The 22794-nt window shown below is 39.3% G+C and overlaps 1 protein-coding gene across 2 annotated transcripts in view; it reads right to left on the reverse strand.

Annotated features, from left to right (window-relative positions):
• LOC101758831 (nuclear-pore anchor) overlaps positions 1-21784 on the reverse strand; it is a 24345-nt gene extending 2561 nt beyond the window's left edge. The window contains exons 1-48 of one of the 2 annotated variants that reach the window (XM_004953834.4): positions 21294-21784; positions 21061-21207; positions 20403-20501; positions 20117-20245; positions 19943-20035; positions 19802-19867; positions 19325-19414; positions 19158-19235; positions 18887-19029; positions 18109-18217; positions 17938-18030; positions 16656-16704; positions 16391-16494; positions 16250-16318; positions 15732-15866; positions 15530-15634; positions 15299-15412; positions 15098-15176; positions 14878-14921; positions 14710-14783; positions 13972-14074; positions 13706-13840; positions 13532-13630; positions 12973-13014; positions 12830-12883; positions 12445-12624; positions 12316-12357; positions 11656-11700; positions 11287-11370; positions 10881-10955; positions 10613-10797; positions 10412-10514; positions 9588-9704; positions 8487-8579; positions 6953-7105; positions 6821-6874; positions 6071-6184; positions 5867-5944; positions 5633-5782; positions 3662-3733; positions 3099-3245; positions 2968-3021; positions 2786-2873; positions 2608-2672; positions 2430-2537; positions 2198-2260; positions 1837-2014; positions 319-1622 (exon numbers count right to left, since the gene is read on the reverse strand). In XM_004953834.4, coding sequence (XP_004953891.1) covers positions 319-1622; positions 1837-2014; positions 2198-2260; positions 2430-2537; positions 2608-2672; positions 2786-2873; positions 2968-3021; positions 3099-3245; positions 3662-3733; positions 5633-5782; positions 5867-5944; positions 6071-6184; positions 6821-6874; positions 6953-7105; positions 8487-8579; positions 9588-9704; positions 10412-10514; positions 10613-10797; positions 10881-10955; positions 11287-11370; positions 11656-11700; positions 12316-12357; positions 12445-12624; positions 12830-12883; positions 12973-13014; positions 13532-13630; positions 13706-13840; positions 13972-14074; positions 14710-14783; positions 14878-14921; positions 15098-15176; positions 15299-15412; positions 15530-15634; positions 15732-15866; positions 16250-16318; positions 16391-16494; positions 16656-16704; positions 17938-18030; positions 18109-18217; positions 18887-19029; positions 19158-19235; positions 19325-19414; positions 19802-19867; positions 19943-20035; positions 20117-20245; positions 20403-20501; positions 21061-21207; positions 21294-21599 — 6111 coding nt within the window. In that variant the 5' untranslated portion in view covers positions 21600-21784. Of the gene's footprint in view, positions 1-318; positions 1623-1836; positions 2015-2197; positions 2261-2429; positions 2538-2607; positions 2673-2785; positions 2874-2967; positions 3022-3098; positions 3246-3661; positions 3734-5632; positions 5783-5866; positions 5945-6070; positions 6185-6820; positions 6875-6952; positions 7106-8486; positions 8580-9587; positions 9705-10411; positions 10515-10612; positions 10798-10880; positions 10956-11286; positions 11371-11655; positions 11701-12315; positions 12358-12444; positions 12625-12829; positions 12884-12972; positions 13015-13531; positions 13631-13705; positions 13841-13971; positions 14075-14709; positions 14784-14877; positions 14922-15097; positions 15177-15298; positions 15413-15529; positions 15638-15731; positions 15867-16249; positions 16319-16390; positions 16495-16655; positions 16705-17937; positions 18031-18108; positions 18218-18886; positions 19030-19157; positions 19236-19324; positions 19415-19801; positions 19868-19942; positions 20036-20116; positions 20246-20402; positions 20502-21060; positions 21208-21293 lie in introns of both variants that reach the window. The other variant, XM_004953833.4, reaches the window with a different exon arrangement.
• Between the last annotated feature and the right edge of the window lie 1010 nt (positions 21785-22794).

The following is a 22794-nucleotide window of genomic DNA, read 5'->3' on the forward strand; positions in this document are numbered from 1 at the left end:
GCACTCGAGCGGCCTGCATCGCTCAGCGCTCTCCCACCGCGTGGCTCAATTCCTCCGCCCCCCGCAGCTCCTCATTAGCAATGTTTACTGTAGCAACACATTGTCAAATCATGGACTAATTAGGCTTAATAGATTCGTCTCGCCGTTTAGCCTCCACTTATGTAATGGATTTTGTAAATAGTCTACGTTTAATACTCCTAATTAGTATCTAAACATTGATGTGACACTTGCTTAAAAATAAGCAAATGGAACCAAACCAGGCCTTAATACTGGATAAGCATACTGCAACAGAAATTAACTAGTATGAGGAAACCATACCCTCTGGGTTAGCTGCCCACGACCCCTGGCAGTGGCGGGTTGTTGTGCACGTTGTTGAAACCTGGTTTGCCTATTTTGTCTGGCCCTCTCAGTTAAGTTGATTGTTCTGGAACGAGTTTCAGTAGCCTCTGTTACAGTACTGGTATTCCGTGGTTCAGAAGATGCACCAGCTTGGGCTGGGTTAGAGGAAGGTTCACGTGCCTCTGTTGTAGTGCTGGTATTCTGTGGTCGAGAAAATGCTCCAGCTTGGACTGGATTAGGGGAAGGTTCACGTGCGGGAGATGCGTCAGCAGCTCTGCTTGGTGAATCAGCAGTTCCTGATTGTGCTACCGGACTTTGGTCTGGTTCCACTGCAGCATGTTCAGCCGTAGTATCACCCTCAACCTCTGACACATCAACATCACTCTTCTCTGTCAGCATTCCTGGAGATGCTGCCCTGAAAACATTCCCAGCTTGCTCACCAATATCCGAAGTAGGCTCCCTATTAGTTTCTCCAAGTGCACTTTCTAAAGGTTGTTCAGGTTCCTCCGGTAACTCTCCCTCCTCCATCTCATCGTCAACATCAGTTGCAGTAGTAAGCTGAGCATCTTCCTTCAAGTCTTCAATTTTCTGGTCATCATCAAATGATTCAACTAATGCATCTGACTTTGCCAGCACATCTTCTACGGGAACCGCGTTTATTTCAATACTAACATCAGCATCCTGGCCTTTAGTGTCCAATGATGCATCCACATGTGCTCCAGAGTCATCTTTATCACCCATGTCATCATCCTTTGTTGCCTCAACCTCTTCCATTGGTGTGGATGCCTGATCAGCGTCCATCTCTTCTGTAGATTGTTGCCCATCTTGGTCATCAGTGGATGGAAGCACACCAACATGTGTCGATACATCCCCAACAGGTGGTTGGCCACTTTTGAGCTCGCTAGTCCCTTGCGAAGCTTCTTCCTCCTTGGGCTTCTTAGATGGAGGGTTGGCATCATTAGCCTCACCTTGTGCGGCACTGTCTATTGTTTGCGCAGACGATATGAGACGTTTACGACTTGAAGGCTGTGACACAGGTAAACTGCCAGAAGCTTCACGCTCTAGTGACGAGCCACCTTTGTCCTGACCAACCATCGAGACATCAACAGCTGATGTATCCGTATCAGCCTGTGGTTCTTCAGTTCGTTCAAGAGTAGGACGCACAAGAGGTCTTCTTCCTCCAGGTCTACGTAGTTCAGTGCTTGGTTTGGGCAAAGTAGCAACTGCTCTATCTTCCATCATTTTAGGTTTAGTCAGCCTTGGTGGAGTATCTACCGGTCGACCTGCAAAAAAAAGGGTCATGAACTCCCACATTGATCAGAAAAGGGGTACAGGATCAAATTACCACACATACGAAACAGCAACAAACACTTGCGTGAGCAAATTTAATTTGAGTTCATGTGCCAATAATATTGTAACGCCAATAAACTATCCATCAAAGTATGACTACTAGTGAATATGATGCCAGCTTTCATATAAGAAAAAAAGAATAAGCACCTGCAACTGAAGTAGGTGCATCCACAGGGGCAGTTTCAACAGCTGGGGTCTGAGTAACTGCAGCATCGCGGAATGGACTAGAAGATTCTTCCATATCTTTAGCTGTGCGGAAGTATGAAAGAACTTGCTCTTCCAGTGCAGAGACAGGTGGGACTTCAGATGATAGTCCAGGATAGTTCTGCACAAGAATGTGGAAACTTTCAGTTATGATACATAAGATATTTCAAGGATAAATGCTTAATGCTCTTTTGAAGTTAGGGGGCGTTCTAATTAAAAGAGGAAAAAATGAAACATATGCCAGGTACCATGGTACCAAAGAAAATGGAGGAATAAAAGATCAAAACTGCAGTCAAAAGTATACCTCAATCACCTCTTTCACAGCCTGCTTATGCTTCTCTATAGACTCTTCTACTTGTTTCTTCTCCTGTAAACCCATACTTGTTATCAGTTCTTAGATCAGATGGGACCCACAAAATAAACAGGAACTAATGTGCAACTTCAGACCATACTTTTTAGAAAAATAGTAACACAATTTTAAAAGTATATTCATATGCTAATAAGAACCAGTACTGAAACACTACATATGTATGTACCTGTTGAACCCTTTGAAGAATATTCAGTTGTAATTTCTCGTTCCTTTTACGGTTTGCTTTTTCTTTCTTGTTATCATCTCTCTCCTTCTCCAGGGTTCTTTCCAGTGTCTGTTAATCCATGTTTCTGTAAAAAGCTCAAAAGAATATCCTGTTTATCATTTAAACATAACATACTAACCTGTATCCTGAAATCCTTTTCTTTTATAGCTTGCTCAAGTGTATTTTCTGACATTGTCTTCTGACCTGCAAAGTATATCAGACAATCAGATCTGCAATGAAAGCGTGAAACTATTCAAAAGGCCTGCTCAAGTGGGAAAGAAAATGATGCAACTGTATGAGGAAGAGTGTGGAAGTACTTGATTTAAGATCCTCCATCTGTTTCTGTAGACTTTGATTTTCTTTAATGACCTCTTCCTTCTCCTTTATCAAGTTGTCAAGTTTTCTCTGGAGCATTGAAAATGAGAAAAGGCACATGAACATACAATAATTAGAAAACAGAGATTTGATATTGCAACCAGAAAGTGAGAAAAATTCTGACCTTAATGGAGAAATTAATCTTCTTAAGCCTGTCCATCTCAGATTTCAGGGATGCCTAGAAAAGGAAAAGAACTATTAAGTACTCCAGGGAATTCGCTGATAAGTTGAGTTAAAAATTCCAATCATTCTCACCTCTACATCATTCAGCTTCTTTTCCCTGGAATCTAATTCAGACTGACTGACAGCAAGCTTCTCCTCCAAATTTCTTATAGCAACTTCTTTCTCAGAAAGAAGTTTTTTTGCACTTTCAAGCTCCATAGATGTCTCTCTCAAGGTTGACTGTTGGAAACAATAATTATGCATTATTAACAAGCCACCTAAATCCTCACCCCACAGAAAAAAAATCCAGGAAATCCAATACCAAACCACTAAAGAAACTGTATACTTAATGATTTGCATATTGTTTACTTGATAATCCTATTTTCTAACTTCACTATCACCCAAAGCAAGCCGCCACAGTGCAGTGTGCACAAGCCCCATACAATTTATGACATTGGAATTAAGTTGGCACAAAAATTATTGGGATATTATAATAGGAAAACATGCCACTAATACGATGCACCAAATGACGGACATTAAGCTGTTTGTGCAGTAGTTGTCCAATTGTGTAAACATTATTTACCAAGAAACATATGGAAATAATGATTCTGCACATCAGAATGTCATCAGAAAGAAGAGAGAAATAGATGACTAACTTTGATATTTTGAAGTTCATTCTTCATGCCCTCATAAGTGTTCAAATCAATGCCTTTGCTATTTTCAACCAACTACAAAGAACATTAATACATGAGTACAGATTTAACATAAGAAAAATTATATGAAATAATCTGTAGATTGCGATGCATATATTGTTTCTTATTAATGTTAGCATTTTTATAGTACTATAGCTGTATATATTATATTACAATCCAATGGAATGAAGGGATACAATTACAATCAATACGAAAGCTGACACGCTGCATGTAGATAGAAGAACATGGCTCTGAATTTTTCAGAGAAACCTACAACGGTTATTAATTCTGCCATGCCATCTTCAAACTATGTAAACAGCCTCCAATCCACCAGTGCCAATGATTTTGTGAGCACACCTGAGGAACCAACTTCAAATTTCTCTAGGAAATCATGCCAATTACCAAGGGAGGTTCCCACAGGTTACACCACATCCTTACAAGGGTTTGGTAGGGGGGTATTGTTACGAATGGAGAAGATGAACACTGAACTGAATTGATATATTGAATAGCCCCAAAGGGGTCTATATACATGAGACTCCCCAAACCCTAGAGACACTAGGATATTACAATACTACCCTTGACTATTATACCCTTAACAGGTATATCATGCCAATCAGTCAGCATGTGTTTGGTTTTGGGACCAAGTGGAACGGGTTGGCTCCGTTCCACTTTTGTGGGTGTTTGGTTGAAAGGGATGGGTCCAACCCATCTCGTGTTTGGTTGAAAGGGATGGGTCCAACCCATCTCGTGTTTGGTTAAAGGGTTCAGACGGGTCGATTGGATGTCATCTTAACACTATTTGTAACTGTTGTACGTGGGTCCCACATGTCATCCACTATAATTTTTTTTATCCAATTTCTCCACTTCTCCCCCAGGCTCCTAGGCTTGCCCCAAAGCCGCCTCCCCTCTTTGCGTCTCTCTGCACGGAGGTGGGCGGGGGCCGGCGAGTGCACGGAGGGCGGCGGGGCCAGGCGGAGGCGGGGGCACCGGGAGGGGCCGGGCGGAGGGCGATGTCGAGCGAGTGGTACGGCCGGTAGGAGGGGGCGGGCGGAGGGAGGCGGTGGGGCAGAGGGCGGTGGCAGGGCGGAGGGAGGCGGCAGGGCGCGCACGAACGGAGACGGCGGCGTCCGTGCGGGTCCAGTTCATCCGCTCGTTTTGGGCAGATGCATTCGACCCGCATCTGGGAGGAATATTCCCTCCTGGGTCCGACCCAACCCAGATGCATTTCCAACCAAACGGGGGTCGATGGGGGTCGAACCCGTTCCAACCCACATCGAACCCCAAACCAAACACACCCTCAATCACCAAAGGAGGTTCCCACAGCTGTACCTCTGAGAAATTCTCAACAATGCCCCCGAATGAAAACCGAGTATGTGTGTGCACACACTTGCATCCCAACCACCCCTTGACCTCAGTACCCAATGGCCCAATCTAACTGAATAATGGACAATTCGAAGCTATCCGCAGAAAGCTGCACCCAAGGGGTCGAAAAAACGTGTTTAATTTATTTGGCACAATCAATAGTGCACCTTTGGTCATTATATTGTCAGAATCTATTAAAGCAGGTATATAGTAATAATAATAATGCCGTACAGTAAATCTGACGATATGTTGTTTGTCGTCATTCCTTATGGGAAATTAGACAGAAATGGTTAAAAATCAAGACGTTTGATACGCACACATAAAACCAAATACCCTTCAGAAAACTCTTTCAGGCGGTTTTATGAAATGCTTTATTATAAAACTAACACCGGTGAGACACCTTACAACAAATACCACTTTACTTTTTAATATCCTTTTGTTGCTTTTGGGTCTCACTGTTAGCTTGCTCCAAACTTGCTTGAGACTAAAAGTCATTGTTGTTGTTCTTAATAAGGCCATAGGAATTTCTTGGTATTCTATCGTCATAATTTTAGAAGATGGACTGAAAATTACCTCAGAAATCCTTTGGTTGAGATTTGCTATTTCGGCCTTCTGCATTTCTAGTTCCTTTTTGCAGATTTCAGCGTTTACCTCCTTCTCCAGTACAAGGCTCTGCAATCTCTCAGATTCCATTTTAGCCTTTTGAGCTTCATCGCGGAATTTCTGAATCCACAAATTAAAACAGAAAAGAATGAAGCACAGCCAGATATGGACCACAAACGAAACATTGCCAAATTCATATCTCACCTGGCATTCTTCAAAATTATGCCTATTCTCCTCTCTAAGCTGTATGTTGCTTTCACGAAGCAAGTTAATTTCTCTGACCTGAGGTCAGCCATTTCGTTGAAAAAAGAACAAATAAGCTAGACAGAAGAATAAAGACTAAAAACCACTGAAGAATCCAGTTAAAGCAGCATAGAAAGAGGACAGAGCTAGCCCATAGAATCGCACCTGGAGCTGCAGTGACTTGAATTCTTCATCCTTGAGCATTAATGTCCTGGCATTATCAACCTGACTGCGCAGCAAGTCCTGTGCCTCCTTTGCAGACTTTAATGCACTTTCCAGCTATATTAACATGACAGAAACAAGCAAATAAGATTTAATACATTCTCTTGGGATATAAAGTTTTTAGAGCAGACTATATGCCGGTTTAATACGATGACTTCAGAGTTCTAACACAAAAGTCCCAACTTCTTGAATCCAGGCTAAAGAAACAGCTGGTTTATGGAAGACAAAAGGATTTTTAGAAGTTCTGTAACTTACACAGGTCAATGCCCAAAATCGAAAAAGAAAAAATAACACTTCTCACTTGCTAGGAAACCAAAAAAGAAAAAGAAGCAGTTGGTTTAAATACAAGGGTCATCAATTTCAGTAGCAAAGAAGTATATCAGCATAAATAAGTCAAGTTGAACAAACAATTGCTAGGAGAGCTGATGGTGTGACACCAACTGTATGGCAACCTGAGCAAAATAGCACATGTTGTACAAAAACAGCAACAGCACACAAGTGGCAGTCCTTGGTCACTGTACCAACGCACAATTTACAAAACAAATGTGGCACAACTATTTCATAATTATATGATCAACACGGCACATTGTGTGGGGCAGGTTTAAGCAGCACTACTCATTTTCCATCATGTGCTTTAATATCAAATGCATTTTGAACAAGGACAAATGTACAGCAGGTGCTAGCATAACATACTTCTATCTGAAGCCGTGACTTCTCCTGTTTTAGCAATGATATCTCCGTTTCAGCCTGAAACAGTTAGCAGGGTGAATAAGAAACACGTGTAGTGCAAACTGAATACTGCAAAGCAACAGATATTATACTTACAATTTCTTTTGATCTGCGCAGATAGCTGATGACACTATGAAGATCATCTTCTGCATGCGAGTCAGTACGTTGAGATGAAAGCCCAGCAGCACTTCGTTCTTTCTCAGCTAACCGAATGTGTAAAGATTCTAACTGATTGTGTAGAATTTTATTCTGCACTCATCACAAAATGGAAATCATGAAAAAAAAATGCATGCTAGCCAAACTCAGAATCATTAATTATGAACCGAATAGCACCGAGATATTGCATTTGATGCCAACACACCATTTAGTTCTCTACATACTCCAAATCAGTGGAAGGGAATTTTAGATAAGTTGCATACCCTTAAATGTGTTGGTAACATGGAAATCACATACTCCCAAGATATCCTAGTTGAACTATGAGCTGGATATAAAATATGTCCACAATCGCAAATAACCATTTAAATTTAGGGCTGGAAATAGGCACCACTTCCACATCAAAGCATTGAAAATTACAAGTAAGGCATTAATTAAATTGAGAGAGAATTCTAGCCTTTTTGCATGATACCACGCTGGGCTGTGCTGATAGGGCAATTACTTCTTAAAAATATATGTCTACTTACCCCATCAATAACCATTAGTCCACTACTCCCCTCCGTTCCAAATTGTAGGTCGTTTTGACATTTCTAAGCTCCAAGCTTTTGCTATGCACCTAGATATTTATTATGTCTAGTTACATAGCAAAAGCTATGAATCTAAAATTGCTAAAACAACATACAATTTGGGACGGAGGGAGTACATATTAAGGTTTAAAATAGGAAAACGCAAGGAGGAAAGAAAAAAGGTGAATGCCCAAGAAGCATGCAGTTACAATTAAATGTTACTCCATCCCAAATTATAGGTCATTTTGGCTTTTTTAGATTCATAGATTTTGTTATGCACTTAGATATACCCTATGTCTAGATGCATAATAATATCTATAAATCTAGAAAAGCTAAAACGACCTATAATTTGGGACGGAGGGAGTAAATAACTAGTATCCAAGCTTTTGACCTAGTGTCCCAAAATGAGTTGCAAACAATACTTTTTTCCTCACATGACGCACTCAGTGGCAATACATCAATGAACCAGGCCGACAAGCACAAAATGACTCCCTCAGTTTTAATGATAATCACGAAATAAAATATAAAAAATATATTGGTGCTGAAGTTCCAGATACCAACTTACAAAACATATGCCCCTCAAAAAAAAAACTTTTAAACACCTATTCTGTAGTAAACTATTTGATGCGGTGATGGAACCAATCAGCTCTGGTATGACATAACAATTGGTGATGGTGAAACCAAAAGAACAGGTGGAAAATTACTTATCAAGAATAAAACATCAAAGTGTAATAAAATGCTACATTGGGAATAATGAAAGTGTGTTAAATATTTCTCGTGCGGATCATGTGTTGAAGATGTGAAAAACAAATGCTCCTGGGCTAAAATCATGCCACATATTCAACAATCAACACAAAATGACTGCTAAAGGAAAATTAAGAAAACCACATTACACAAGCATAAGATTTAACCTGATCATTCAGCTCATTATACTTCCGCAGGGCGTCATCCTTTTCTTTCAATAATCCTACCTTTTCTTGCTCACCAAGTGTTCTTAGGGCATCCTGAAATGATTGAAGAGTGGATTAGTTAACAAATTGGTGACTCCAAAATTCAATGCAGCAAGGATAAGGGTACACCTGTAACATATCACGAATCTATACATAACACATTTTTTTAGAAATTGTTCCAGAGAATAAATGCAAATATGTACTAAGAGACCAAATTTGATTGTCTTGCCGATTGCTTTGCCCATTTCTCATAAAAAGAAGACATAAGAAAATCAAAAAGGTGTAAACGGAACATATGATGCTAGCAACATATCAAGATTACAAGTACATTTTGATACATCTTAATATAAGGAAAACACAGAATATAAATAGATTCAATAAATTTCACCAATCAAAACAAAGATGGCATTCAGGGAGCTCAAGCCTGCTATACCAATATGAAAACGAGAAGTGGACAATGCAAGATGAATTAAGGACAACCACCAGTTGGGAAGGACAAGAAATGTAAAAGGAAATGACCAAGTTTTGGTCACATTACATCTTAAGATCAGCAACTATAGTGATAGTGATAGTGAATACGGTTATCCAAAATACTTGCACGAGAATGAAAATATAAAATGTCCATGTTTACATGTTAAAATATGCAACAATATTGTTCAAGATATTGTTATCCAAAATACTTATACAAGAATGAAGTGTATATTTATACAAGCAATACGTATTTGCACCATATTCCCGAGAACTAGAAAATAAAAATACAGGACCAGCCAGCAGGTCACCTATCCACAAGTAGTTCGGTTACTAGTCGTATATCTTGAGAACATCCTTGGCCAGATCTTGAGAAACTAGAGCCTTTTTGTGCAAATTCAGGTTTGATTTTCAATAAGAAGGTGTTTATGAAGGGCTAGGGGCTATGTAAGTGACATGTGCGCAGCCGGGAATATAAACTAAATGCTTGCCTCAAAAGCCAAAATGCATATTAGCACGACCGAAATATAACCTAGATTCTGGAACACTTTAGACCAAAAAAGGACACATTGTCAGTGTGGCAGTGCAACTTACATTTTCAGCTTTTTGCGCATCTGCTGTCTGGCGAAGAATAGTGATTTCATGCTGCAACGAAGAAAGCTGCTTAGAAGTATTTGTCAGCTCCTGTATTGTTTCAGATTGCAGAATAACCTGTAGAAGACAGATGTAACGGTGAATACAGATCACTATACATCCTTGCATTCATACACTTGTGACGTTCATCACAATAAACGTAAAACAAGATGGATGAATCATGAATCAATCATGCATATTCAATAATCTGAGTTGGTGGTGGTGGAGGCTGGTGATAGGTTGCACACTTGTGTTACCTCCACCTTGAGGACCTTCTTTGGGCTATTCTTTGTATTCATGTAATCATGTGTATGTAACAAAGAGGGTCTATACATGGAATTTGTGGATTGAAGACTTAAAGTTCCATAGCTAGATAAATGGGAGTTAGTAAAGAATTACTTTTTTCCTGAACACAGTAAAAAGAATTACTAGGTTAGTATATCTAAGACTTGTCATTTATTTCAAAACAATGGCAACCCACAGGTCCTGACTAGTGGCGCCTAGTACATGACTATAGTTCCAAACGCATTATTCTAATTTCGGTGTGCATCAGTCATTATTATCAAGGTAGCTGGTTATAAATGATTAGCAACATAAATGAATAATTCAGTTAAATTGCTTAAACTTAAGTACCATATGATCATATAAAACCATAAGCAGTAAGAATCTATGATCAGTAAAAAAATTCTACAACGGATGAACAATGAGGAGTTCTCTCATTCTCCAGCCATGAAATATGGTGCCCACGAAAAATGGTTCACATGGATATAAGTAAAGAAAAGTACCTGCCGTTCATAATTTTCTTGGGCAGTTCGCCAACGCTTGTACTGCTCATCTAGTGCACTCTTTGAGGAAGCCAATTCCATTTCTAATTTTTCTACCTGTGGTCTGTTAAGAGGAACAAAGCAACAACAAAAATGTCAACCAACTCTAGAAGTACAATAGAAAAGTACTTCTTGCCTAGTTTAGAGTAAGCAAATGCTTACAATCTCTGAGAAACATCTGTCCTTAGAACAGAAATCTCATTCATGAGAGAGGTGATTTGCTTCTCTTTAGACTCAATCGCACTGGCGGCTTCTTCACACTTCATCACATAGCTCTTCTCCATGTCAGATAACTTATCCCTCAATTTAGCAATCTCATCTTCCAAGGCTTTCCTGCCAACCTCGGCCTACACATGAAAACTACAAAAGTCAATGTGCATATAAATAAAGATACAGAGGCTTCACTGTAACATATATAAAATGTTGGTACCTCTTCCTTGTAGTCTTGATGGGCAGATTCCAATTGCTTTAACGCAACTTCATTGGAGTGCGCAATTTCTTTGTACTGTACAAGAGTTTATGTTGGGTGATTCAGAAGAGTCAGGATTCAGGAGATCAATGCATTGTAAACTGATAGCAAAATTGCACTGGGACTTCTCTTATAACTTCTGATAAATGAGCCTATCCGATTCTAAATTCTGAAGAACAGAGCAATCAGGTTGCTAACAGGAAAAAATAATAAGGAAATGGGGAATATCATTTTACCATGATTCCAAAGCAAAGTAATATGGTAAAAGGTGGTTTCAAGTTTTCCTTTGCTTTTTCAGTGCATATAAACATGTCTACATCTAGGTAAGTATGATCTTATGAAAATTAACGCAGTGAGAGATAGGCACCTGAACCATGTAGTTCTTATTTGCTTGCGCTTCCTCCTTGTACTTTTCTAACTCCTCTTTCAACTGGAATAGCTCATCATTCTCCTATGGGAAAAAAAGACACTGTCATGTATCAAGCTATCACCAAGTTCATACAGAATGAGCTTCATACAGGAGATATAGGAGGGTAGGGGTGAGAGCATATAACTTTCTCTGCAAAGATTCAGTGATGCTCGAAAAGAAAGTATGAAAAGACAAGGATATAAAAATTCATTCTGATGAAAACATCAGTACCAGTCCTTAGCAATATCCCACACAAAATATGAATTTAGATACATGGTTATTTGAGTACAACAAAATAAACTCATGGACACAACAAAAATAACTCACCTCAGATGTGGCTGAGATGTCACGGCCAGCGTCCCTAAAAATGACCTGGTAGAACAACAGCACAATTAGGAGCCTACATGATTATGATCTATCCAACACAGCATATAATCAGATTTCAAAATTATGCGAAGTTAAAACTGGCCATTTTTAAAATTTGGACATGAACAACGGACATCACATAATGTACTCCTTCGCCAACCAAATAGATAACATTTTTTTACTATGGCGCAAGTATGTTTTTTGGCAAACTGGCAGGAGACCTGATGTGGGACATATAATTTTTAAAATAATTTGTTGCTAAAAAGATAAAATCATATGAATGTAATTCTGATGGGAATCAACTAGTGTTTGTTTAGAAACATTCACGAAAAGGAATGCATCAGTAACGACACTCCAAAAACTAAACCTGATTCTGTTAATGCTAGCTCCAAAAACATCCAGGTACCCTACAAGGACTGCAGCAATTATTTAATTATTATAATTATTAGTATGGATCTCACTTTTAACTGAATAAAAATGGTGCTTTTACAGGAGTAAGATCCTCACAAACGCATGCACTTTGGTCACTGCTACAGATCTAACATTTTATATAGCCGGTTCACTAAAAAAGCTTAGATATCTAGAAAACTATTAAGGACTATCAGTGCCAAAAATACAAACCTTTCTTGATTTCAGCTTTGCCTCTAAATCGGAACACTTGGCCTGCAGAAAGAAAAAAAGAAACAATAACTACCACATTCTCGTATATAATGCCATCAGTCTAGCAACAATAAAAAGATTTCAACAAACCTCCGCAATGGCAGCCCTTGATTCAGCATCAGAAGCAGCTTTCAACGAGCTCTGCAGCTCCTTTCTCATATCCTCCACCTGCTTCATACAGCTGTCAAACGTATTTTTCTTATCAAGGGTCAGAACACGGACATGGTCTCGCTGCTCCTGAAGCTCCTTCTTAAGCTCAGCCCAATCCCTCTGCAGATTGATTCAGATTGTGAATAATAAGAAAAATGTATAACCCAAGGCAGGTAACCCATGCTTGAACACAAGATAAGTGGTCTTAAATATTTAACCCTCCAAAAGATAAACACAAAACAGTAGTGACAAACCACAAGAAAGAAAAATGCAAGCTACACATGCAAAAACAGCAAAGAATAACAGCTCCAAAGAAGGAACTTACTTCTAGTCGCTTAATGTGCTCCTCATGATTTCTCCTTTCCATAGACCTTGCATTCTAAATCATCCACGGATTAACAAAGATTCAAATAAGCAACATATATTCCAAGCCTTTCATGACTAATCTAAAGTCTAAATACTGCATACCTCTCGAACCTCCTCAGTGGTATGTATTGTGTCGAGCGTAGCCTGAAATGCAATATATCAAAGTGATATGTATATATAGCAGAAAAATTCATACAAAATGATGGGAAAAAAGCTGATGTAGTGATGCACTGTAAACTGTACCATATACATAAACAGCAAGTGTCTCACAATCAATTATAAGACAGAAAATTTTGAAAGACAACAATATAAATTCTTGTGTTACATAACATGCAAGAGAATGAAAATCAAAAGTTGTCCATTACTGCCTCCATCTCAAATTATAATAAGGCGTGGTATGACTTGGCACGGTCTTCAAACCTAGCGTTTGAATCTTAATTCCTCTTATACTATAATGCTTGCAGGAGCAAAATCATAACCATATGCAAGTACTTTCGAATTTTTTTTCCCATGCTACAAGCATGCACAAAGGATGACAATAGTGAAAATAATTTGCATGTACTAGTATCTAAAATATGTCACCAAGGTAAGAACTAATAAATGTATGTAAAATATCAGCTAGCATTGTGATATGTGGTGATAAGGGGGAAAAAAAGAAGACCTGCAGACGATGCACTCGTTCTGTTAAATCATGGACTTCGTCCAAAGCTCTTTTCTCTGACTTCTCTAGAATCTCTTTTTCATGCTTCAACATGGAGACCTAGAAAATTAGAAAATCATGTCAAAATTCCACATTGTTATAATTATTTCATTGATGCACAAATTGCAAACAAACCTCCATCAATATCTTCCTTGAGTTCTCCTCAAAAGCTTGCTTAGAATCCGAATCTTCACGAAGTCTACGTTCGTAATCAACTATCAAATGCATTAACTCCGCATTTCTGAGTGAAATGGAATTAGTCTCCTTCCTCTGTATATACAGGAGTATAAACTAAACCAGCATGAGAATATTACATCACTAAATAATAACGAATTAAGAATTAACCATGAGGAATATAACTGCAACAGAAAACAGAATTAAATTAAAGCACAAAAAAGAACCTGATGCTCAAGCTCCGCTGTAAACCCATTAAGTCTATCCCGAGCAAAACCAGCTTCAAGCACTGCCTTATCACGCTCAGACCGCAGAGACACAAGCTCAGTCCTGAATTGACAACAGTAAGCACTAAACAGTGTATTCCAATCCAGAAAGAGCATCAGATAGCTCAACTTTGATATATAGATCATAGCAACAAAACAAAAAAGCAAATAAAAATGGACAGACATGCAAACTTTATTCGGCAGTTTTCTGGATGTTAAAATACCATTGGATGGGTTACTTTTTATTGGCATTGGAAACACAATACATTATGGCAGGGCAACGTTTCACAATTTAATGAATCCTCCAATTATTTGATGGGATGGTTAAGAGATTACCTATGGTTAAAACTCTTCACAACTTATTTGGGATGAATATAGTTTAGCAGCACAGCAAATTTCATTCAATCTGGATGAGGTACGTTTGAAAGCTCCTTCAACATGTTACCAATATGGGACTACCGCAGAAATGACTATTATCAAGGGTAAAGAAGTAGCTGAGCTTTTTCACAACAAAATCTTAAAACAGCAAATCATCAATGGTAACAATAAAGACATTGACTAGCAAATTGTAACCATTCCCAGAAGCTTACTACAGATTTTGTACAATGAAATAAAAATAAAATTAAAATATTATGATCATTAGATATGAAACTATCGCTTATGACACAAAACCAGATAAACAATAACAGAAAAGACAACCTCAACTTTGTCAGCTCTTCATCGAGGCTTCTGGCTCGCTCGGAGACTTGCTCATAAGCTTTCTTTGAGACTTCCTATAAAGAGAGATCAGAAAACACAAGATGGCATGGGTCAAAACCCACAATATATAGACTATATATACATGAAAAGTATCATTCAGAAAATTACCTGTGATCCTTCAAACAGAACCATCAGGTCCGTTCTGTCGCTATCTAGAGAACAAAAAGAATAGCATGAGTTATAGTTAACATGCGAGAGCATCCGTGCAGTCCAGGTGCCGTGACAGTTAGACACCACCACAACACATTGCCAACCCCACACAAATATGATAGTCATTCAACTAATGCCCATATACAAATTAAAATAGAAAAGGCATAATGAAACAAACCTTGCAAATTACTAGGTACTGATTCAACATTCGAACGAGTCTTCTGCTGCTCCTCACAGAGCTTCCGATACATCGCCACCTAGACACAAACAGAATAGCAAATAGCTATCTTAGGATTCATGTCACAGGAAGCAATTAGTAGAATTAAGTTCTTAACACAATAGGATCTTCCATATCCTCGAAAGAATTTGCGAGACATACGGATCGATGAAGAGATTCAATCATTATTGCTTGTTCTTCAGATTTCTTCATCACTTTTTCAACCCTAGATGCAGCATCATCAGTAATTTTCTTCAACTCAATTTGGAAGCTCTCCTACAAAGGTAGGATAAAGTTAGATGTTGATCATGCACTAGAAATCCAAAATATAACTAGCTATTCACAAATGGCTCATTTTTGCATACACAAAAAACAGCAATATATCACATTTACCCGTAATTCCATGTCCTTTTTGTCAAGATCAGCTGAGAGCATGTGAACTTGATTTCGAAGTTGAACATTTTGCTGAACTAACCCATTGATATCTTTAAAAGCTATCTGCTAAACATTATAATATGGTAAGACAAAACAGCAATGTGATGCAAAACAACAGTGAAACAAAAAGAAAGAATAGCAAGAAGAGTATGAGGCTTACATTGTCTTTCATATTCTGCTCTACATTGGAAAGAACACTGCCTATGCTTGCAGAAAAAGCACCATTATTTACATTAGGAAGGCTAGAACCACAACGAAGCTGTATGTCTTGACATTCTTTCAGAAGAACAGCGACCTGCAGATAATTATATAGTAAAGCATAATTCAAAAGTAGGATATGCAATACACCAATACCACAGGCAATTTAGTGCAGAAATGATGCATAGCAAAATATAATTCATATAACTCCACACACGCCTTCTGATTAGACTTGAATGTGATATTTGGAGCAACTTCAGGACAAATGGAAGGGTATTTGTGGATAACCACCACATCGTAAATATCTACGATGGCTTCCACCTCTTGAAGTTGCTCCCAATCTCACACAAGACGCACACACCTACCATCACATTGAACAATCCATTTGAAATTTCCACATGGTACGATGCAAGTTTGATTTGAAATATCAATAATGAAAACAAGCAGAGTGAAACAAAGATGCCAAGTTAAAGTGCTCACTTGTTTTTGCAGGTCATCTATTTCCTTCTGTGCCACACTATGATCACGTTCCCGCCTTTTCAGCTCAGACTGAAAGGTATATGGATGTTAACACCTAATTGTATGAAACTTATCAACATGTAATACCTGCAGATTGTATACCTTTAGATTCCTAATAATATTTTCGAAATTATCATGCTCCAGCAATGCTTGCTGCAATTTCTGGTCCATTAGAGCATAAGCTTCGACCATTCTCTCATGCTCAGCTGAGACAAAAAGAAAAGGCACGAGTAATCAGGAATGGTTGAGCCACAAAGATAGGCATCATCATAAAATAAGCAGTATTGCATTGCTTTCATCTGTCAAGTAATACTATTTCACTTCTGTAAGTACTTCAAGAGGCCAAGAACAATAAGTGAAAACTTACCTCGTTCATCTAGGATAAGTTCAGCCTTCTCTTCTATTTCATGCAAGACCTGGTGTGCAAGATATATTCAGATACTAGACAATGATCCAGATAACAAAACACAATTAGCATGAAACAAACCAACTTTTGGTTATCTGTCACTGAAGAATCAAATAGTGGGTTTGTTGCTATCTTATTTAGCAAAGCACATTGAAAGTCGCCACTAGTTCAAATTACTAAAAATACATGCATGACGAAGTTTGAAACTAATCACAAAATAATTGGCAAACAGCGAATGTTTTTTGTAGCAAGTTCACCATTTCATTCCAAAAGCCAGCCATCCGGGCAGGGAAGGGGAGTCAAAATTATTGAAGAGCAGAATTACTCTGAACCCTTTTTTTTAACAAAAAACATACTCACACCATAGTCAACCCCTTGCTCAACCTTGACAGCAAAACTTAAGTAATAAAAGATATAATGACCATGTAGTTACGCAGTCAAACAAAAGGGATGTGAAATTTTGATGGAAGCCATTTTAAGGTGTAGGGTGCAAATGCAAAAGGATACGGCTAAGAGCATGAACAGCAATGGAGTATTACCTCTAGTCGAATTGACTTATTGCTATGGGCACGAATGTTGCCCATTGCTTTTAAAGTCAATACCAACAAATACAAAAAAATATGAATGGTACAGAACCTATTATTATGATGAACAACTGATGCACGCATTTAGAATGACCCAAACTTTGCCACCGTCACTGAAAACAGGTATGCTGCATACCAGTGCTAAAAAATATTGACACAGTCCGTGCAGTGCGTTCCATGTCATGCAGTGATTTAAAAAAGGCGAGCGAAATCCAAACTGGTTGTTTGGTATTCCTGACATACTTGTGCACACAGGATCTCCGAAGCAAAAGACTAGTCTATTTCTGCTATCCTTTAGAAAAACTAGTATACTTCTTTTTAATTCCCATCAGACCTAATGATCGTTTCAAATTACTTCACCACTCTAGATATATAGCAATGCTGATTGAAAATAGAGCACAAAATGCCCACAGGGCCATCAGAGCTAATGATCATTTCAAATAGATTTGACATGGCAAAACTTTGCGATCTCTTATTTGCCATCAATGTCTCAATGACACATGAGGCACACCTGTGTAACTGACTGGAAAATAAGGGATTGGGAAAAAATTGGGATGGCTGGAAGGAAATTTATCCAATATCCTTGGGAAAAACAAAGATGGCTTGTGGATACTGGATAGGATCAAAACTCAAATATAGTAACAAGCATAATAACTCACCCTTTCCAGAACTGCTTCAGCGTGTCTCCTCCCCCGCCTCTCATGAAGAAAAGCGTCAGTAGCTTCTTGATATTTCTCATAGATCTTAGCAAGCTGATGATGCAATGAATGATATCAAGCAACAACTTGAGATGTGAAAACAAAGAAACTAGGACAAGAGGCAGGGCATACACTCCAACCGTCACGAAGAAGAGAAGCAGCTAATGCAGTTCCAGAAACACCACTAGGTACCTTTGGGACAACCATTAGGTCATTCTGATTCAACTCATCAGAAATAGGCCTGTAAAATAGGAGCGAATGAGGTTTGATGAAAGAGATTATAAGTAGGGACAGCCATTTTGATTCACTCATCACTTTGCTCTTTTCCTTAATCTTTACTACTCCCTCCAGAAATGTGACACTACAGAAAATGTGCAGTCCAGTTGACCTAATTTTGAATTATACAGTAGAGAAAGGACATCTTGATGCATCAAGTGGAAATGGTGTCATTATATTTTTCGTGATAAATATTTTCGCAGCATAATAATTTTATTTGTTAGCTAGCATTCTGAAACCCAATATTCTTTTATAAAAAAGACAAAAGTACACTATAAAATAATCCAAAGTAATGCTTTCTTCATTTCTTTCTTCTACCTCCCACAACCACCTCTACAAAAGAGGTCACAAAGAAATCGGCCTAGAGAAATAAGAACTACAACACCACCAAAAAGGTTTAGGTGGTGCTACATTCTCCTTCCATGACCTCCATCCGTTTTTAAATATATGACATTTAGGACAAGGTAACTATTTCATCCAAATTTTAAAAAAACAATAAATGAAAACGAAAAGAAAAGTGCGAACTGCAATGTTCAAATTAGAAAAGCAAACATAAATGGATAATAAACCAAACTCCTGATGTTTGTACGAAATAGTGCATTAGACAAAAAGGGACAAGTGTTAAAAATCATACAGTTCTTGTATTCTTGCGTCTATTAAAGCAGTAGAGTCTGCTGCAACGCTGGTCAATGGAATGAGGCTCAATTCACTGGACTTCCTTGTATTCTCCAAATCAAATTCACACTTTTCAAGCTTCTGCTTCAAGTTGGCAGCTTCCTGCAGTAATAAGATCACATAACAGAATGAAAGAACATCCAAGATCTCAATAAGAAGATCTAATAAGCTTGCAACCGACTAAAAATTTTGCAGGAAATATGAAACAGTGAAAGTACATATAGATATACCTTTTCAAGGTCTCTCCTAAATAAGGTCTCCTTCTCAAGTTTTTCCTTGTATTCATCTTCAACTTGGGTCAGATGTGTCTAGTTTGTAGGAGAAATTGAGTGTGAGTTATTTACTATTCTAACTGGAACAAAATATGTAACTGTGATATTATAAGCAAATGCGTTACCTCTAATGCTTTAATAACACCTTCAAGCTCCCCAGCCTTCTTCGACCATTCCTCAGAACTTTCTTTGTGAAGTTCAGCAAGTTTCATGACCTAAGCACCGGAAGCTACAGTAAATCGATTCGCTAGAGAAAGCCGCAAGATATACACAGTAAAGGATAAAATACTCCTGGTACTCCCACAAGCGTTGCATTGCATCACTTATGCATAATGAGTTTTAATCAAGAAACAGGATCAGATATTAACAATAAAATGCAACGAAAGGTCTCAAACTACCAGAATGGTGAATAGATGAGGACACAACAGGAGACAAGTGGAAGAATCTCTAGGCGCCATGCGGCAGTCAAATACACACACACACACACACACACACACAGTGGCAGCAGCAGCAAGGGAAAACAAACACATATCAGTGGCAAAGGGAAAACACACACACACATTGCAGCAGCAAAAGGAAAGGGAGTTAAGAGAGAACCATACAGTCGAAAGCTCAGCACCCAGACGTTGTTCATTAGCAGCTGCAGCATCCTTTGTTGAGCACAATTCCTTCAATCACCAAAATATAAAGAGCAGAAATTAGATGCTAAAAGTAATACTGCAACCATCTGCATGAAAATTTACCTTTTCCATGTAAGATACCCTTTGCTCCAGTTCAGAGATACGTTCTTTGCCTCGCCTCAAAGAGCTAGAAGATTCAGAAATCTCTCTTTCAAGCTGAAACAGAAAGTTACGTCAGGGCATGTCTTCTAATCTTGTGTCACAGCTCACATCATGAGTTGGATCACAAAGTCTCACCTCTGCAATCCTAGCTGACATCCTAGCCTCCTCATCCATATTTGTTTTCCTTAGTTCAGCTAAGTTCTTCACTTTTACTTTCAGTTCTTCATCAAGCCACAGATTGTGCTTTTCAAGCAGCTCCTTCTCCTGATAAAGAAAACAAAACCGCATAAGAATCAATAGGTGCACCATGAAGATGCAGTACGGCTTATATTAGGCGGTATTAATACTCCAAAGAGTAAAGGGATGTCACAACTTAAGAACTCTGCATCTCAGTATTACTTCATCCATTTTATGATCATACCTGGGTAATGCGGTTGCACATTGCCTGACAATGGGTAAACTTGGCTTCAACCTCTTGTACCCTAGCCCCTTTACCAGCAGAACTGTCTGCCAGATTTACCTAAAAAGACGATAATCCAAGTTTTCAGTAAACTTACACAAAGTTGCAGAATATATACCCAACCCCCAAGGTAAAGGAGCATTAGAATCTCAAAACGAAATAAAAATCTAGAGCTTGTTTGGCTGGCTGCCACACGTAATAACATGGAAAATGTGGCAGAAATGGGCATGTAAATAGACGGTGGGCCACATGGAAAATAGGGGCTTGGTGAAACAGGGTCACTAATAAAAAGTATACATGCTCATATACTTTAGAAAGTGAGTTAATTAAGCAAAGTGCAGTATTTAAGCGGTATAATTGAGCACTGTTCAACATTATAAATTTCAATATTGATAAGATAAACTCTACCAGCATCCTCACATATGGAGCTATAGGCTGTAGGTGTCAAACCATCCTACAGTATCCACATCTTTCTTCCACATGAATGAATTTGTAAAGGATGGCCATATTCAGTTGCGACGGGAAAAAAAACATTATTCATGTAATCATATAACTACATTCACTATGTATATGTCTGCCGAATGGACTGATTACTGAATAACTTAACAGAGGAGCTCACAATTTTATCGTAGTAGCTCTGGATGATGCCATCCTTTTCTTTTATTTCAGCATCTCTCTGCTCAATCAACTCCAGCGACTGACACTTCGACTTGTGCAGCTCGGAGATTTCAACTTTCAGCCTCTCTACCTCGCCATCCTTAGCAATCTATGCCACCACCAAACACCAAGTGATCAGTGCACGAACCAAACCAAACATAGCGATCATCCAACTTGAAAACCTAAAGTCCGTACCGCCTGGATGCGAAGCTGGTGTATCTCCGCCTGGGAGGAGGCAAGCTCGGCGGCGCGGCGCTCCGCAGCTGCGGTGAGCTCGGCGGCCTCGGCCTGGGACCGATCGAACTCCGCGGAGAGGGAGGCGTAGCGTTGCTCGAGGAGGGCGCAGGTCTGCTCGGCGGCGATCGCGGCGGCGTCCGCTTCGGCACGGACGGTGTCCACCTGGCGCCGGAGCTCGCGGATGGCGGCGTCGGCCCGCTCGGCGACAGCGGCCGTGTCGCCGCCGAGGAGCCGGAGCTCCTCGTCGGAGATGAACAGCGGCATCGCCGCAGGCTAGAGACACGGAGGCCGGACCCTATCCCGCGCCCGGAGACCGCGAGATGGGTCTACGAGGGTTCTAGGGTTTGCCGACCGCCGCTGGGGGCCAGGTCGGGTGGTGGTGGCGGAAGGGCGGAAGCGGAGGGAGTCGAATGGGGCAGTGGAGACTGGAGAGACGGTGCGGGACGCGAAGCGGCGTGAGCGGAGGCTGCTGCACGCAGCAATATTGGGGAGAAGCGTGTAGGGAACTGTATGGATTAAGCCTCGGCCCACGATTCTCGATATAATGGGCTAGTTCAACGTGGGCCGGGAAAGAGCCTGGCGCGTCTGATGATTGCTCGAAAATTGCGTGTATTCGTAAATTCGGCCTGTAATAAATTGGGCTCTGTAGGTACGAACGTGTGGACCGCTGAACGTGCAACAAGAAACAGAGAGGCAAAAATCGATGCAAAAAATGTAAAAACAGATAGAGAGGGACAAGTATCTACCAACGTGCAACAAAAATGTAAAAACAGATAGAGAGGGGCAAGTATCTACTTTCATCCTAAATTTAAGGTTGAGCAAAAACTTTAAATAATAATAAAAAAGAGAAATTAGCATATAAATTGTTCTGAAACGATGTTTGCTAGGATATTGTTAGCTCAAGAAAAAACACGATGTTTAAAACAGAAAAAGCACGATATTGTAACCTGGCGGTTTGCCTTGCTAAAAAATGGCTCTCCCTCACATGCCAATTTTCAATTTTAAAATGGCTCCTACATATTTACCATAAGTGAGGGGGTGTTTGTTTCTTTAGTCCCTCCTAAAATTTTTGTCACATCGAATGTTTAGATACTAATTAGGAGTATTAAATATAGACTAATTACAAAACCAATTGCACAGATGGAGACTAATTTGCGAGACGAATCTATTAAGCCTAATTAGTTCATGATTTGATAATGTGATGCTACAGTAAATATGTGCTAATGATGGATTAATTAGGCTTAATAGATTCGTCTCGTGAATTAGCCTACATCTGCGTAATTTGTTTTATAATTAGCTCATATTTAGTCCTCCTAATTAGCCTCCGAATATTTAATGTGATATAAATTTTAGAAGGTCCTAAAGATCCAAACACCCCTGAGATAATTAGGTACCATATTTGCTATTTTCATTGATGTGGCAAGCCACCTCCCTATACTAGCATGGATCAAGCATGGGA

Source organism: Setaria italica, chromosome I, assembly GCF_000263155.2.
Source record: "Setaria italica strain Yugu1 chromosome I, Setaria_italica_v2.0, whole genome shotgun sequence".
Lineage (NCBI taxonomy): Eukaryota > Viridiplantae > Streptophyta > Magnoliopsida > Poales > Poaceae > Setaria > Setaria italica.